Source organism: Myotis brandtii, unplaced genomic scaffold, assembly GCF_000412655.1.
Source record: "Myotis brandtii unplaced genomic scaffold, ASM41265v1 scaffold465, whole genome shotgun sequence".
Taxonomy (NCBI): Eukaryota; Metazoa; Chordata; class Mammalia; order Chiroptera; family Vespertilionidae; genus Myotis; species Myotis brandtii.
This window is the reverse complement of record NW_005367775.1, coordinates 754,746-771,829: the sequence shown is the minus strand read 5'-3', so window position 1 is coordinate 771,829 and position 17,084 is coordinate 754,746. Positions and strand designations below refer to the sequence as shown.

General features: G+C 36.5%; 1 protein-coding gene across 1 annotated transcript in view; it reads right to left on the bottom strand.

The window, feature by feature from the left end:
* CDK13 (cyclin-dependent kinase 13) overlaps nucleotides 1-17,084 on the bottom strand; it is a 95,807-nt gene that overhangs the window by 28,607 nt on the left and 50,116 nt on the right. The window contains exons 8-9 of the mRNA XM_005875614.2: nucleotides 4,265-4,366; nucleotides 4,094-4,171 (exon numbers count right to left, since the gene is read on the bottom strand). Of these exons, the coding sequence (XP_005875676.2) occupies nucleotides 4,094-4,171; nucleotides 4,265-4,366 (180 nt within the window). The remainder of the gene's footprint in view (nucleotides 1-4,093; nucleotides 4,172-4,264; nucleotides 4,367-17,084) is intronic.

The window sequence follows — 17,084 nt, the reverse complement described above, 5'->3', positions numbered from 1 at the left end:
CTCTTCATATTTTAAAAAATAATGCTATAGAATCAAAGGTGAAGCATCTCTTTCTGTTTTAAATATGGTATCTTACCAACAAAACAAAAACATTCTGAAATATATAAACTGGAAAGCAAAACAGGTCCATGTTGATAAACAATTCCAGACTCTTGATGTGTTTGTTTTACCTAAATGGGATCAAATTAAACATAGTCTTCTGGAAAACTGCTCTTTTCATGGAATCATGCTGCTTTTCCATGTTAGTACCTTTGGATCTACCATTTCCTTGTTAATTACTATACACTTCGCTGCTAAGCAGATGGACTTGAGCTTTCTTTCTTTTCCCATGTGGTTCACACTAAGGCAGCTAACAGGCTCATAAATAACTCACCTACACTCATGCCTCAGGATTTTGATTACTTTGCTGTTCCTTCATTTCTTTCAGATCTCTGCTCAAATGATACCTTATGGGAGAGACATCCCTTCTACCTACAACACTACCTTCTACCATTTTCCATCCCCTTTCACATATAATCACTTGATATATTTTATTGTTTATGTTTGCTGTCTTCAACTAGAAAGTAAAAGAAGTTGTGTGCCAGTTATGAGGCACTGAGGATATAGCCTTGACCCTCCGTTGTGTCCTAAAAGAACCTATGAACTGGCACACAACCAGCAATCAATAAATACTGTTCAATTAATCTCCTAACTTGAAATGTCTTCTGTATTATAATGTAAGGTCCATATAAACTTGGTTTATTTCTGGACTTTCCATATAATCCTATTGATTTATCTATGTATCATGTGCCAGTACAAAATAGTCTTATTAGTTACTATAATTTTGTTTTAACATATGATATGCCAAATTTTCCTTCTTTTTGAGAATTTTCTTGATTATTGCCATATTTATCTCTCCAGGATGAATATCAAAAATCAAACATCATTTCAAAATATTTTTTTAAGTTCTCATTAGAACTACAATGATATAGAATGAATTATCATATTTAAAAACAATTAAGTCTTCCTAGTCAAAAACAAGTTATGTCTATATAATAGTTATTCAATCTTCTTTATAGTTTTAAGCAGGACATTACAGTTTTTAATATTTCTGGAGAATATATGGTGGTGGTTTTTAAAAAAGCTTCTTTCCCACCATGTTTCTAACTGGTGATTATTGGTTCATATTTTATAAAAGCTATGGTTTTTAATATGTACGTATCATTATATAACATATATTAGCACATTTTTGTGTATACACACACACACACACACAATTTTCTTAACACTTCCCCATTTTACCAAACTTGTTATTTAAGATGTTTCAGGTAATTCCTTTCTATGTTGCATGCATATATGTGATGTTATCTATAATAATAAAAGTGTAATATGCTAATTAGACCAGACAGCTGAATGACCTTCCGGACGAATTTTGTGCATCGGGCCTCTAGTCATATATAAATTATGACAATACTGCCTTCATTTTTCCACTGTTATACCTCTTATTGGATCCCTTTTCTAATTCTCTTAGGTAACTGGTTAGTACTTCTAAAATACTCTTAAATAATACTAGAAGACAACTTTTTATCATTCTTGTCTTTACTTCTAATATTTCACCACTAAATATTATTCAGGCTACTAATTTGTGATACACATTTTTATCATGTTAAAGAAATATGATACACTTCCTCAGTTTAGCAAGTTTATATTTCTAGAAAATACCTATTCAACACCTATCAAGATAACCATATTATTTTACTTCTATTAAAATGTAGAGTTATAAGAACAGACTTCCTAAGACAAAGCATCCTTTATTCTTGAAGTGAACTTTACTTGACTTTCTGCAAGTTAAATTTTCTAATGAAAAGCCTGACACTATTGGCTAATCTCTCTCCTTTTGAATTTTTGGACTAATATCCTATAGACATTTTTCATGTTGTCTTTGTCAATTTGAAGTTTGTATCACACTATCTTTGTAAAAAGTTTTATTTCTTACATAGTACTGAGAATTGATTAAAAGTTTGGATACTAAGGTAAAACTGTCTACATATTAATTTTAATTTTGTCACCATTCTAGTTATTTGACCCTGGACAAATTCTTTATTTCTGTAAAGTCCATTTTTCTTAACTTTATAAAAAGAAGACAAAGGGTTGTTACAGAGCTCAAATGTGGCCAATTCAGATGAAATTCTTAGAACAATGCTTGCATCATATGTGTGAACTTATTATTAAAATAGATGCCCTAGTATCCAATACAATCAGAACAAACAGTAAGTAAACTGAAAAAATGGTCAGAGGGAATCATAAAAAAAAAAAAGATACACATACATAATTTAAACATTTTTATTTTAACATAAAATTTATAAATGAACATTTATTCTCCAATCTCCTGACATAGCCAACGCTTTCTCTTTGCACAGAGGATTCACTGAATGGGATTCTACATTAGCTTTCTTGCATAAACCACATCGATACATATCATCAAGGATTTAAAACAATCAGAGTGTCTTCTAAATTTTTATGACTTTTCTTTCTAATTTATATCTATTTGCCAAACTTTAAGTCCTTGCAAAGCACTGCATCTGTTAATTAAATGACAAATATACAGTAATAAAAAGTTGGCATGAAAGATTGGAAACAACTGCCTCTTGGTCATCATACTCTTCAGTGGGATAGTTACCAGAGTTACTAGCTGCAAAAATTCAGCTTCCCATGTTATCTAAGCTAATATTATTTACAGAAGAAATGGAAAGTTATCTATTAATCTAACAAGTCTATTGAAGGAAAAATTCATAGTATATTGGTATCTGTCTCATATCAATTTCTTTTCTAAAAGTTTTCATGCATATTTTAAAATACTTATGCAAATCTTACAAGTTGTAAATTAAGCATATATAATAAAGGGGTAATATGCAAATTGACCCCAACAGTGGAATGACCGGTTGCTATGATGCGCACTGACCAGCAGGGGGCAGACACTAGACGAAGGAGCTGTCTCTTGGTGGTTAGTGTGCTTCCACAGAGGGAGTGCCACTCAGCCAGAAGCCGGATCATGGCTGGCCAGCACAGCAGCGGTGGCAGGAGCCTCTCCCACCTCTGCAGCAGCGCTCAGCCGTTAGTTAGACATCCCCCAAGGGCTCCTGAGCTGCCAGAGGGATGTCTGACTGCCAGTTTAGGCCCAATCACCCGGGGAGCGGGCCTAAGCCAGCAAGTGGACATCCCTGAGGGCTCCCGGACTGTGAGAGGGCGCAGGCCGGGCTGAGGGACCCCCCCCCCCACAGGTGCACGAATTTTCGTGCACCAGGCCTCTAGTATTATATATGGAGGGAAAGCTCTTTTTAAAAAATATATATATATTTCTTTATTGACCTCAGAGAGGAAGGGAGAGGGGAGAGAGAGAAATATCAATGATGAGAGAGAATCACCGATCAGCTGCCTCCCGCACGCCCCCCACTGGAGACCAAGCCCTCAACCCAGGCATGTGCCCTTGGCCGGAATCGAACCCGGGACCCCTCAGTCCGCAGGCTGATGCTCTATCCACCGAGCCAAGCCGGCCAGGGCGGGAAAGCTCTTTTTAAAAAAAATTATTTAAAATATTAGATGAAGAGAAAGGTGACTGATGTATGATAATTACTTATAACCTAGGTCATATGATGGGCTCAAATCATGAAGACCCATGCTTCATGATGAATATATTTTGCTGTGTATACATATATAGATACATTTAAACATATATGCAAATGGATATAAAATAAGAGTATTTCTTTGCAATATCCCAAACCATTAATTCTTCCATCCTGTCATACTTAATGAAAATGTATCTACCATTCATTTTCTCCTCCCTCATATTTATTCTTCCTTCCCAGTCTCATCTTTTCTACTTCAAGCCCTTTGATTTAATCACACACACACACACACACACACAGATTTAGAGACCTTAAGATCCTTAATTTTACTAGATCAAAGTGCCTGCATTCTAGTTTCTGTCATTCAGCAGTCATTAGAGCCTTCAAGAGAATCATGCTGTTCTCCCTCTGAAAACATTCTGAAAGATTTTAAATATCCTACAGAGTATAACAACCTCCACTCAGCAAATATGAAATCACAAGCTTACCTTATTAATTCTAGTTGTGCAAGTTCCTGATTTGCTTGAAATATAGGTTTTTTAGTGAAGAGTTCACCAAGGATACATCTAATGGAAAAAATACCCATCATTAGCAAATGATATGGATTTTACTTAACAAAGGTTTCAAGTAAATTAAACCAATCAATAAACCTATCTTACCCACAGCTCCACACATCAATAGCCGGTGTATACCGTTCTTCTCCCAACAGCAGTTCAGGTGGACGGTACCATAAAGTGATGACCTTGTTAGTATATGGCCGACTAAAACAAAAAAACAAGCAAAACAAACAAAAAAACACCAACTCTTTAGATTTAGTATCTGTTAGAATAAGAGAAATTCTCTTAGGAAATATTAGTTTGGCTGCTCAAAAAAAAACTAAAATCCTAACTAAAATCACTTTCATATGCCTATTAAATACAGACAGATAATATATGATTATAAAATACATGTGAGCAATGTGATTAACTGAAAAATCCCATAATATATAAAAATAAAAATTGGCTGGTTTTAATTATAATGTGGCCAAAGAAAGGTCTTTTTATCAACTCCACTGTTCAGTACTGCTTTTCCTTTCTATAATAATGTTTAAAGAGATTAACTGGCTTAAATAGAGTTGATTTTGACCAAACCTGGCAAATTACCAATATGTAGGAAGATATATTTTCAACTGGAACACCTAACAGAAGTTTTCAACTGGGCATATCTCTGGCAATCTTTCATTGGTTTCAATCCACTTTAGTATGTGAACAGAAAGTACAGAAATGTAGATTGTAGTAGTTGAAGTCTATGCTGCAAAAAATCACTAGCAACAGGTATAATACTTTATCAGATGATTCCTTTGTCACCTTCTAACAGAGAGGGCATATATATACTGATATCTCTTTATTTACCATATAAGAGATTATCTAGTAAGTTGTATTAGGGACAAGTTTTACCACCACAGTACAAATTCTCTGGCAAAATGTTTTCAATCCTTAGAGAATGATCACACTCTGCTGATTTACATGACTAAAGAGGGTCTTAAGAAGTTAGAGGTGGTTCTTGCACTGATCGTGTTTAGGATATATACTTCAGGTTGATCACTATGTGTTTAGATCAACTCTAAACCTCTTTCTGGATATCATCTGAATCACAAGAATGCCAAGGCCATCTCATAGGAAATGCCCCATTAAGGCTGTATTTCACTTGAGGTTGGCTTAGCCCTGAATCAGTTTTGGGAATAAGGAAAGGAGTATCCTATATCATAAAAGCCTAATATGCTAAGTGTCCGGTCAATGGGTTGGCCGTTCAACCAATCAAAGCGTAATATGCTAATGATATGCTAAGGTCGTTCAACCGCTCACTATGACATGCACTGACCACCCGGGGACAGACGCTCTGACCAGTAGGTTAGCTTGCTGCTGGGATCTGGCCAGTCGGGACTGAGCGAGACGGGCTGGACACACCATGGAGCCCTCCCACAATCCCTCCCCGGCTGGCCAACCTCCCGCATCCCTCCCCGGCCCTGATCATGCCACCAGTGGGGTCCCTTGGCCTGACCTGCACCCTCTCACAATCCAGGACCACTCGGGGGATGTTGGAGAGCCAGTTTTGGCCTGATCCCGCAGGCCAGGCTGAGGGACCCCACTGGTGCACAAATTCATGCACTGGGTCTCTAGTATAATTTATAAAGCAATTCCCTCTTACTAACCATAGGTCTGAAGTTCCAGATAGCGTAAGACCTCAGCAGCCTGCACCCAGCCAAATTTCTCCAAATAATTTAAATACTTGTGCTATATGCCATCAATCTGGGCATCACAGCATTATCACAGGCAGGACTATAGTAACAGTATGCCAAAGCAGGAAAAAAGATTGACCTTGGTATAAATTGTGAAAATAAGGAATATAGTATAAGAAATATATGTTCAATAGCAAATTAGAATTTGACTTTTCTAACATTATTAAAATACCTTTTTTAGTGATTTTTGTTTGTTTACTAGAACCACTTATTTTCACATAAGGTCTTTTAAAATATAGATACTAAATTAGTATCACACTACTCTAATTAAACTGGACTTAATCATTCTTTAAAAATGAGTTCTCATTATAAATTTGAAATTCCTTCCCTATTTTTCTCAATCAGATCCTGTACCTCTTTCAAGGCACAGTGAAAGACCCATCTCCATAATGACTTATTTCTGTTTACAATAGATTTATTTTCACATTCTGAAATTTGTATCACACCAACCACTGTATTAAACACTCTATTTTAGGTTTTCTACCTTCCCAAAGAGTCAAAAGACCCCAGAGAGCATTCTTTTAAAAAAAAAATAATACATGCTCAATGTAGTCATTTTTAAAAAAGATATTTTTATTATTTCAGAGAGGAAGGGAGAGGGAGAGCTAGAAACATCAATGATGAGAGAGAATCATTGACTGGCTGCCTCCTTCATGCCCCCTACTAGGGATCCAGCCCATAACCTGGGCATGTGCCCTTGGCTGAAATTGAACCTGAGACCTTTCAGTCCACTAACAATGCTCTATCCAACTGAACCAAACGAGCTAAGGCCCAGAAACCATTCTTTATTATGAACCCCACACACAAAGCCTGAACAATGCTGGCATAGGGCAGACACCTTAATGTTTATGGGCCTGCAACTTTAGGTTACATACATGAATTAGCGACCTGGGTGAAAGAACAAAATTTGTGAAAATTATGAAGACTAGTTTTCTAAAACATTTCAAGCGTCTATAAGCCTATGAAACCCATGCTCTTATTACTAAAGTGCAACGAGTTATCTATAGTAAAGAAAATGTTTAAATTAATATAAATCTATCTGTAAATAGCTAATTTTAAAATCTTTTTATGTTTAAAATGGTTTTCTTAATGTTTTTATTGATTTTTAGAGAGAGAGAAAGAGAGAGGGAGAGGGAAACATCGCTGTGAGAGATAAACATTGATCCGCTGCTTCCTGCACGCCCCCTACAGGGGATAGAGCCCACAACCCAGGCATGTGCCCTGACCAGGAAATGAACTGGCCCAGGATGACGTCCAACCAACTAAGCACACAGGTAAAGGCTTAGATGTTTTTTAAAAAAACATGTTGAATTATGTGGAGAAATTACACACATAAAGGTTACTAAATCATAATGAGAAAGAAGTTTAAATAAGATTATTATTTTACATCTCAAGTTCTAGGCAACATTTAGAGCATTTTAGCAGTTTAAATTATGTTTTAAATGTTTTTCAAAAAATACTTTAAATAAGCTTTTTAATAAACTAGTTTAATAAACCATTTTTAAAATATTTTTTTATTGATTTCAGAGAGGAAGGGAGAGGGAGAGTGAGAGATAGAAACATCAATGATGAGAGTGAATCATTGATCGGCTGCCTCCTGTATAGCCCCCACTGGGGATTGAGCCTGCAACCCTGGCATGTGCCCTGACCGGGAATCAGACCGTGACCTGGTTCATAAGTCAATACTCAAGCATTGAGTCATGCCGGCTGGGCTAATAAACATTTAAAAGTTAACACCGACAATAGACAATAAAAAAGATTGCTTTATTAAAGTCAAGAAAAATTTCTTGATGATTCCAAATTTTTGCAAAACAGGTGCCAAACATCACTTTCCAATTTAGTGTTTAATGCGAAAGAAGCAAACATCGAGACAGTATGCAGACAAAAGGACTTTAATCATAAGAGCAAATTGCTAGGTGGCATTAACAAAAAACAAGGTCAACTGAATCACACAGTTAATAACTGTTTAGAGCAGCGGTTCTCAACCTGTGGGTCGCGACCCCTTTGGCGGTCGAACGACCCTTTCACAGGGGTCGCCTAAGACCATCCTGCATATCAGATATTTACATGACGATTCATAACAGTAGCAACATTACAGTTATGAAGTAGCAACGAAAATAATTTTATGGTTGGGTCACAACATGAGGAACTGTATTTAAAGGTTGAGAACCACTGGTTTAGAGCATTATGAAGAAAATATTCCATGCTATGATCAGGATGCTGTGTTTACAAACGTAAAGACAAAAGTAAAAGGCACTGAAACTGTGTTTAGAAACGAGAACATTTAAATCCCAGAAAACTGAAGTACTGTTGTAGTATGAAAATATATCATCCAAAGTCCAACAAATAAATAAAAATCTAGACTCTTCAAAAATGAATATTTTAAACTTGGGTCAACTAGGTTTGGCTACCTACTGTCAACTTCTAAAGATGGTCCTGGTTAGATCACAAAAAGAAAACGCAAAATGATGTGACACCGCATATATGATGCTTTATTTTTTCTAATGAATTTTTAAAAATTACATTTTTGAGAGATGTCTACCCAATTTCTCCACATACACACAAAAAAACTGATTCCTATTGAAAAACAGGAATGAAAAACATTTGGTCAGGTTCTTAGGTGTTACAGAGCAAATATACTTTAAAAAAGGAAAACCTAAAAATAGATGAACACCAAATTTAACCTCATAGTCAAATTCCAAGCAATACATTCCATAAAATAGCAACACACCCAATACACAAAATCTCTCCACCATTAAATTAAAAAAAAAAAAATGAATACCAATGAGCTACATTCTTAGATGGACAAAAACTAAACTTTGTAAAGATCAAGACATAATGGTCTTGCCCTAGCTGGTGTGGCTATTGGCTGGAGTATCTGCGGTACACAAAAGGTGGTGGGTTCAGTTCCTGGTTGGAGCACATACCTGGGTTGTGGGTTGGATTCCTAGTCAGGGAGCACGCAGCATGTGAGGGAGACAAACCAATAGATGTTTCTCTCTCACATTGATGTTTCTCTTTCTCTCCCCCACCCCCAAATCAATTTAAAAATTTAGAAATATTTTTTAAAAAGAAATAATGGTGACAATGTTATATACTCTGAATTTCAATTTCCACTAAATATTTTCCTCTGTAAATCTCAATAACATTTTAAAAAATAAAAGCAGAACTATTTCTTGGGAACAGTTGGGGAATTAACACCCAAAAATAAAAACACTTTCTTTTTATTTTAAACTATCTACCTTAATGTGGCAAACAAAAATATTAAAATGTAAAGTCATTGGATTTTTACTAATAAAACTTTCATGTGAAATCCCAGGTAATTTTAAATATTTAATGCTACCAAAATATTTCTCACTTCTTATTACATACTTAAGAAACTTCAAGTAAGATTCAGAAATTAAAATATCACACACTTGCTAACCTGATAATAAGGTAACATTTTTTAAGCAAAAATAAAACACAATATTTGAAGGATAAGATAACAGAGACAATGAAATTCAGCAGACAATATTTGCTACAAAAGAGCTCCAAAAAACTGCCATATATCTCCAAAGCAGACTTGAGCTCTCCACCTGTAAAATACTTTTTAGGTAATCAAGGTTACATCCAGAGTCCAACCAGGGAAGCACTCCAATTTAATGAAAATAAGTAGCTTTTCTGTCAAATAATCCAAGTTTAATTCTTACTTAGCTCTGCCACTTACTATGTGAAAACTTCAGTTTTCTAAACTTCAATTTATAAAACTCGAGTAAGAATAATGATATTCACACCACCCATGTCACAGGACTGCTTCCCCTTAAAATAACTATTGTAAAAGGAAACCATCTATCTATAATAATAAAAGCGTAATATGATGATTAGGCCAGATGTCCTTCCGGACAAGCCAGGGCTGCGAGGGAAGCCTGGGTCCCAGGTGCCTGTTGGTGCTGGAGGGAAGCCCAGGTCCCGGTGTCAGAGGGAAGCTGGTGCCGGCAGCCTACTCTTGCATGAATTTCGTGCATTGGGCCTCTAGCATATACTTATACTAATAAAAGGGTAATATGCTAATTAGACCGGACATCTTCCGGACAAAGCCACGGTGGCAGGGGCCTAGGCAGAGGTGGTTAGGGGCAATCAGGCCAGCAGAGGAGAGCAGTTAGGGGGCAATCAGGCCGGCAGGCAGAGGCGGTTAGGGGCAATCAGGCCGGCAGGGGAGCAGGTAGGGGCATCAGGCCAGCAGGCAGGGGTGGTAAGTGATCAGGCAGGCAGGCAAGTGATTAGGAGCCAGTGGTACTGGATTGAGAGAGGGATGTCTGACCAGCAGGCGGACATCCCCCGAGGGTTCCTAGATTGGAGAGGGTGCAGGCCGGGCTGAGGGACCCCCCACCCGTGCACAAATTTTGTGCACCAGGCCTCTAGTTAGTATATAAAAGGCTAATATACTAAGTGTCAAACTGGTCGCTATGACACACACTAACCACAAGGGGGCAGACGCTCAATGCAGGAGCTGCCGAGCTGCAGTGACTTGGCAGCAGAGGTTCTCAGGTGACACACCCCAAAACCAGAGAGGAGAAAGCCCTATTCCTTGCGGGGGCGCGCAATTCCACCTTTGCCCGTGGGTTATGTTGCTGCTGGGGCACTGTCGGCCCCGAATCTGGTTTACTGCACACTTGCGTTTGCGTTCCACACCCTGTACGACAGCAACTTTGCAGAGTGCCCTCTCACACTCTGGGGCACCTCAGGGGATGTCAGAGAACCAGTTTTGGCCTGATCCCCGCAGGCCAGGCCGAGGGATCCCACCTGCCGGAGGGACCCTGCTCACTCTGCAGACACCAGGGAGGGGCAGCGGGAGGTTGGCTCCAGGGCGTGTCTGGCCCGTCTCACCCAGTCCCACCCTGCTGGCCACCTTCTGATTAATTTCCTTTCAATGTGCAGGAATCCGTGCGCTGGGTCACTAGTATAAATAAAGTACCATGCGCCCTGGTCGGTGTAATTCAGTTGGTTGGAGCGTGGCTCCATGCACCTTGCCTGTTTGATTCCCAGGTCTCTCATACATTGATTTCTTTCTTTCTCTCTCTCTCCCTTCCCCTCTTTCTCAAATAAGTAGAGCATATCCTCAGGTGAGGATTTTTAAAAATATAATAAAAAGAATAGTATCATGCACAAATGCTAGTTAAGTGTGTTCATTTCTTTATAAACAACAAATATTTACTTAAATTCTAAGCTAGGCACTGCACTAACAGCCAGCCAACCAACCATGGTTGTAGCTGTTTAGAGTCTTAAAGTCTGGTGACAATATAGATATAAATTATAACAATATACTCTATGTACTACATAAAAGAATGAATAATATGCTCTGGACACATAGAGAAAGATGTGCCGATGTTGCCTGTGGATTCAGGGAAGATTTCAGATAATGTCAAAACTGCACATTGAAGAGAAAAAAACACAAAACCACAAATTTGTCAGACTAATAAAACAGGGAAGTCCAATTCCATACAAAAGGAAACAACTTATGTAGAATCACAAATGTAGTCAAGAGCCCAACTTGTTTAGGAAAGTGCTAATAGTTCAACACTGTTATTACTAAGAAGTGGGGGGTGGTAGTTTATAAGAACACTAGAGGCCCGCTGCACGAAATTCGTGCAAGGGGCTCGGCCCTCGCAGCTGCAGCAGCTTGCCTCGGCCCTCACAGCCTCGGCCCTTGCAGCCCCAGCCCTCACAGCCCCGGCTTCATCCGGAAGGATGTCCTGAAGGTTGTTTGGCTGTCTGGTCTAATTAGCATATTATGCTTTTATTATTATAGATAGATAGGAGAAAAGAATGTTAGGGCAAAAGAACAGAGGCAGGAAAACCAATTAAATTTTCTTTGCAATAGTCTATATGAGATATTTATATGTGAGAATGACTGAATACCTTTAACTAAAGTGGAGAATAAAGTAAAAGAAATAGACTTTTTTGAGGGGATGTGAAGATAGGTTTTGTAACTATGTTTAAGGTACTTAGATAATCTAGGAGGAGACTATGTCCAGTAAACACACAGATTTAGAGATCAAAAAAAGGATCAAGGCTTGAAATTCAGATTTGTAAGTTTTTAGCATTAATGGAACTGAGGAATGGTAACACTACCTGAAAGAATTAAACTGCCTTTCCCATTTTATATGCTTAAAATGTAGCCTACTCCATTAGGGCCACACAAAAAAAGTACAATTTACTCTTGTTAAATTACAATTAAATCAGTAATCTAAATGAGATTTCCATTTCTGAGGCTTGTTTAGTCACATTATTTGTTGTTATTCATGTTATGAATGATCTTTTATATTACCATGGTTCCTACAGTGTCCAGGGTCTCCCAGAAGATCCTCTGCATTATCTAGAATTCCCAAAGCTACCTGCACTAATCTATACCAGAAGCATCCTCCAGATCAGGATAATCTTTTTAGAAATCAAAATTAATGAAAGTTACTATAAACGTATAACTACAATTCTAGCTTAAGTGGAAAGGCAAGAACACAAGTAATAAGATCAGCGTTAAGGTGACAATGTTATCATTAATATAATTTCACCCAGTCCTCGGATAAATATCAAAGAGGCAATACCTCTCTACCGTTTAACCTATACATAGAGCTTTGGAGAAATTTAATTTTGCTTTTAATGGTAGTTTTATGAAAAAACACTAGATGGCGATATTGCCTTCCAAATGTTTTCAAGACTTATTTTGATCAGTTAATTTTTAGAACCATAAAAGATGTTTTTCAATACCTTATAAATAAGGATTTTAGAGATTTTTAATCCTTCCTCTTAAAGTTGAGAACAATGAGGTCTAGAGATATTAAGTGACTTACCCAATATTCCACAACAGATTAAACAGCAATGCCAGGACTAGAGCCTACATGTTTTATGTTACTTGCATTAAAAAAGCAAATGTGCTAAATTATAGTTTCTTCTATAGAAAATGAAATTAATTTCAACTTAATAGGAAAGCAAATACTTTTTTATATGGGACAATCACATAAAAAGAGATATTCCATCATTTAGAAAAGCATTGGAGCAATCTAGTAAAATAAAAACTCGAAAGAGGGCATATCAGTCATAGGAAAAGTTGGACTTAAAAGAGTTACTAAAAATAATCAAATGAAGTAATTGGGGGTCTGGTCTCAAGATCTATTATTTCCCAATGCCAAATGAGATAAAATATTAATAATTAATGTTCAAAATGAGAAAATGATTCTGCAAGTTTTTAAAGCAACTGTTTTCCTTCTCATTTTAATCTAGTAGTTCTTGCTTTTTCTTATATTGCAGTACACATGACAGTGGAGATCCATTTTGTTCACACCCACTCAGTGTTCAATTCTTCCATATTAGCTGTAACTCCATCCAGTTTTCCTCAGACTCAAAAAAGATATCCAAAAGTACAAGAGTGAAAAGATGTAGTTGATGCTATTAAAGTGGCAAGCTCAAATCTGCTCAATTTTTAAACAAATAAACCCTATAATAATTTCTTGAATCCTTTAGTTATTCTATCTATTGCTAATTACTTGGAAAATATTTCAAAGTAATATTTTCTTTGATTTGACATTTGGATGGATAAGTATTACAGTCAAGCTCTACCTTTCTGTTTATAATTTTAAAAATATGAATGAAAAATCATTTGCTGTATGTTTAGTTCAATATCCAGAAAACGTGGGACAACACAGCACAATCTGTTAAAGGCAGGTTTCAGAGTTAGAAATCAAGTTATGTTATTAAACTTTATTGGAACAATATATATTTCTTAAAGTCATACCATTAAAATAAGCCTACTTCTCTGATTTTAAAGAAATTGAAAATATTCAAATCTGAAAAAGATAAATTTTAAAAGAATATATAAATTCCTGAAGGATATGATACTTATGAAACAAAATGATACACCAAATTTTTATCTTACAAATTTGATTAAGCAGAAAAATTCAGTATACATTATATAAAAATGCAAAGATTTTAAATTTCCTGCTCCTCTAAGCTCAAAATTCCCATATGAATTTAGCAGGGCAATGAGGACCATGGCTCAGTGAACATCCCACACCCATGGCACATCCAACATTACATTTTAAAAGTTTTGATAAAATTTGGCTTTAAAATCAGATTTTCTGGAACATATCTATTCCAATGTGAACAAATATCTGCATAAAAATAATCTGAGATGGGAAATGGTAATTTAGCTGTTCTCAGTCTACACTGACAACTAACATATAAACAAGAAAAAGTGAGTTTATATTCAAGTATGACAGACACATACTGTATTATGAAAGAATGATCTAATTACAGTGAAATCTCAATTAATCAGCTAAGCAGATAGATGCCTTAATTAAGTAGAATTTCCCCCTAAAGAATAGGAACTGAAATTTAGTCATTCAAAAAACATATTTCAAGTGAAGTGTGTTGGATTAAGTACACATTTGGACCAATTCATTTTTTTCCCTTCAATTTCTACCATGAGGCACTATTATATATGATGGAAAGAATAAAAAATTGGGAGTTGGAAACCTTGAACTATATATACACTTTTAACTCTGCCAACAACGTATTTTTTTATATTTAAAGTCACTCAACCCTTTCTGGATCTCAGTTTTCTCAAATACAAAATGAGGGTTATAGCTGTGTAGTGGGTAAAACAAAAGCAAAAAAGGCTCTGGCTAAAGTAGGTAGAGGGGACTGTAGCCATGTTCACAATAACCCATCCACACCACAGTTTCTGAGGGGTTTCACAAACTCAAATGGACCCAAAACACACCATTCAACAACCTCCTAAACAGTAAACAATGAAAATAACTTTCAGAATGATGTCACGGGCACTGCAAGATTTGAAAATAAACAGATTTTTTTTCACTCTAAAAAATTCAAACAAAACCGGATTTTTTTCAACTAATCTGAAACTGGCAAAAATTCAGTGAAAGTAAATACCTGTTTTTAAGAATTCTAATTAACTAATATTTTATTACATTGTAGTTACACCAAAGAAATTACAGAGTTGCCATAAAGAATGTTAGAATTAAGTATGTATTTAAAAATAAAGAAATTATACTGACAGGAAAGTAATGGGCTAAACTAGAGCTTTATTAAACTCAGTTAATTCCATAGTTTGTTTATATAAAATCCACTACTTCACAAAAAATATTTTTAAATTCCATATTAGTTCTAATAAAACAAGTCATATTTCACTACCACCAGGTATAAAAGTACCAAAGCGGGATATACATGCCAACTTTCACCAGAGAAACTCCACAAAAAGAAGTTACTAGTATACACTGAACTTCTTCACAAATTTGCTTAAATAAAAGGCTCTAAGGAGCTTAAAACAAACAAATACCATTATAGATATAACTATAACTTTAAAAGAAGTTCAAAATAATAATCAAAACAAAATGTATAGGTTTAAACATGCAATATAAAAAGTATATACCAGTGTTTTTCATTAAACACAAAAATTACAAATGTCTTAATATCTCAATAAGTATAAATTTCTAAAAAAGTCCTAAGTTCACTGAAATATGGAAAGGCTTGCTGAATAATCAATGGAAAACGCACAGGAGAGAACCCTGATACCCAAGGACCGAAGGTGGAGACCACATAGAGACTGGTGGGAGGGGCAGAGGCGCGAAAGGGTTGGCTGGGCAACCATAGATGGCAACTGAAGTCCCAGGGAGATAGTCATTCCTTCACACAGAGGAGGACATCTTTCCCACATAGATATTTGCCTTGCCTGGGGGAAGACAGTTGACATACCCTATTGGAAAACACCTTGCCCTAAGGCCACTTAAGAGATTAAAAGTAACAATTAGCCTCCAGGCAGAAGCAACTGCTCCACCTTGTTGAAAAAACTCTCCCTACACCTGAGGATGATTGCCTGGTGGCAATTCAAGTCAGAATACTATTTTAGTCGGCAGACAGAGGCAGTCTCTGGAGACTTTGAGTCTCTGCCTGATCCAATTAGTCAGAAACAGCCTTTACACTATCCTGCACTAGAGATTCAGAGGTGTAGAGGATCTACCTAATACATAATCACAAACCCAAACAGGCAACCAAAATGAGGAAACAAAGAAACAACCCCCAAATGAAAGAACTAGTAAATTCTCCAGAAGAAGAGATAAATGAAACAGAGATAAAAATTTATCTGAAACAAAGTTCAGAGTAATGATGGTAAAAATGCTCAACAGTATGAAAAAAGATATAGTGACTATGAAAAAAGAACAGTCTGAGATAAAGAATGACATAACACAAAGAACACATGGAAGGAATACACAGCAGATTAGGGGAAGCTGAGGATCGAATCAGTGAATTAGAAGACAGAGTTGAAAATATCACTCAATTAGAGAACGAAAAAGAAAAGAAAAAACATTAAAAAAAACAGGAGGACCACTTAAGGGAGCTGTAGGACGATGTGAAACGTAACAATATTAGAATAGTAGGTGTGCCAGAAGAGGCAGAAAGGGATAGAGAAGGTGTTTGAAAAATAATGGTAGAAAACTTCCCTAACCTGGTAAAGGAAAAAGTCACACAAGTTCAGGAGGCACAGAGAACTCCGAACAAGAAGAACCCAAACAGACCCATACCCAGACACATCATAATTAAAATGTCAAAAATTAAAGACAGAATCTTAAAGGCAGCAAGAGAAAAGAAAACTGTTACCTACAAGGGAGTTCCTATAAGGCTGACACCTGATTTCTCATCAGAAACTCCATAGGCCAGAAGGGAATGGCATGAAGTTCTCAAGGTAATGGAAAGCAAGGATCTGAGACCAAGGTTACTATATCCAGCAAGGTTATCATTCAAAATAGGCGGTCAAATAAAGACCTTCCCAGACCAAAAAAAAAGGCTAAAGGAGTTCATCACCACCAAGCCAGCATTACAAGAAATGCTAAAGGGGTTGCTATAAGGGATTGCTGAGAAGAAAACAGAGAGAGAAACCTAGCCATGCAGAATTAAAATGGCTATAAATAAGTACTTCTCAATAATAACCCTAAATGTAAATGGATTAAATGCTCCAATCAAAAGGGGTAGGGTAGCTGAATGGATACAAAAACATGACCTAACTGTATGCTGTCTACAGGAGACCCACCTCAAAACAAAAGACACACACAGGATGAAAGCAAAGGGATGGAAAAAAATTTCCCATGCAAATGGAAAAGAAAATAAAGCTGGAATAGCAATACTCATATCCAACAAAATAGACTTTAAAA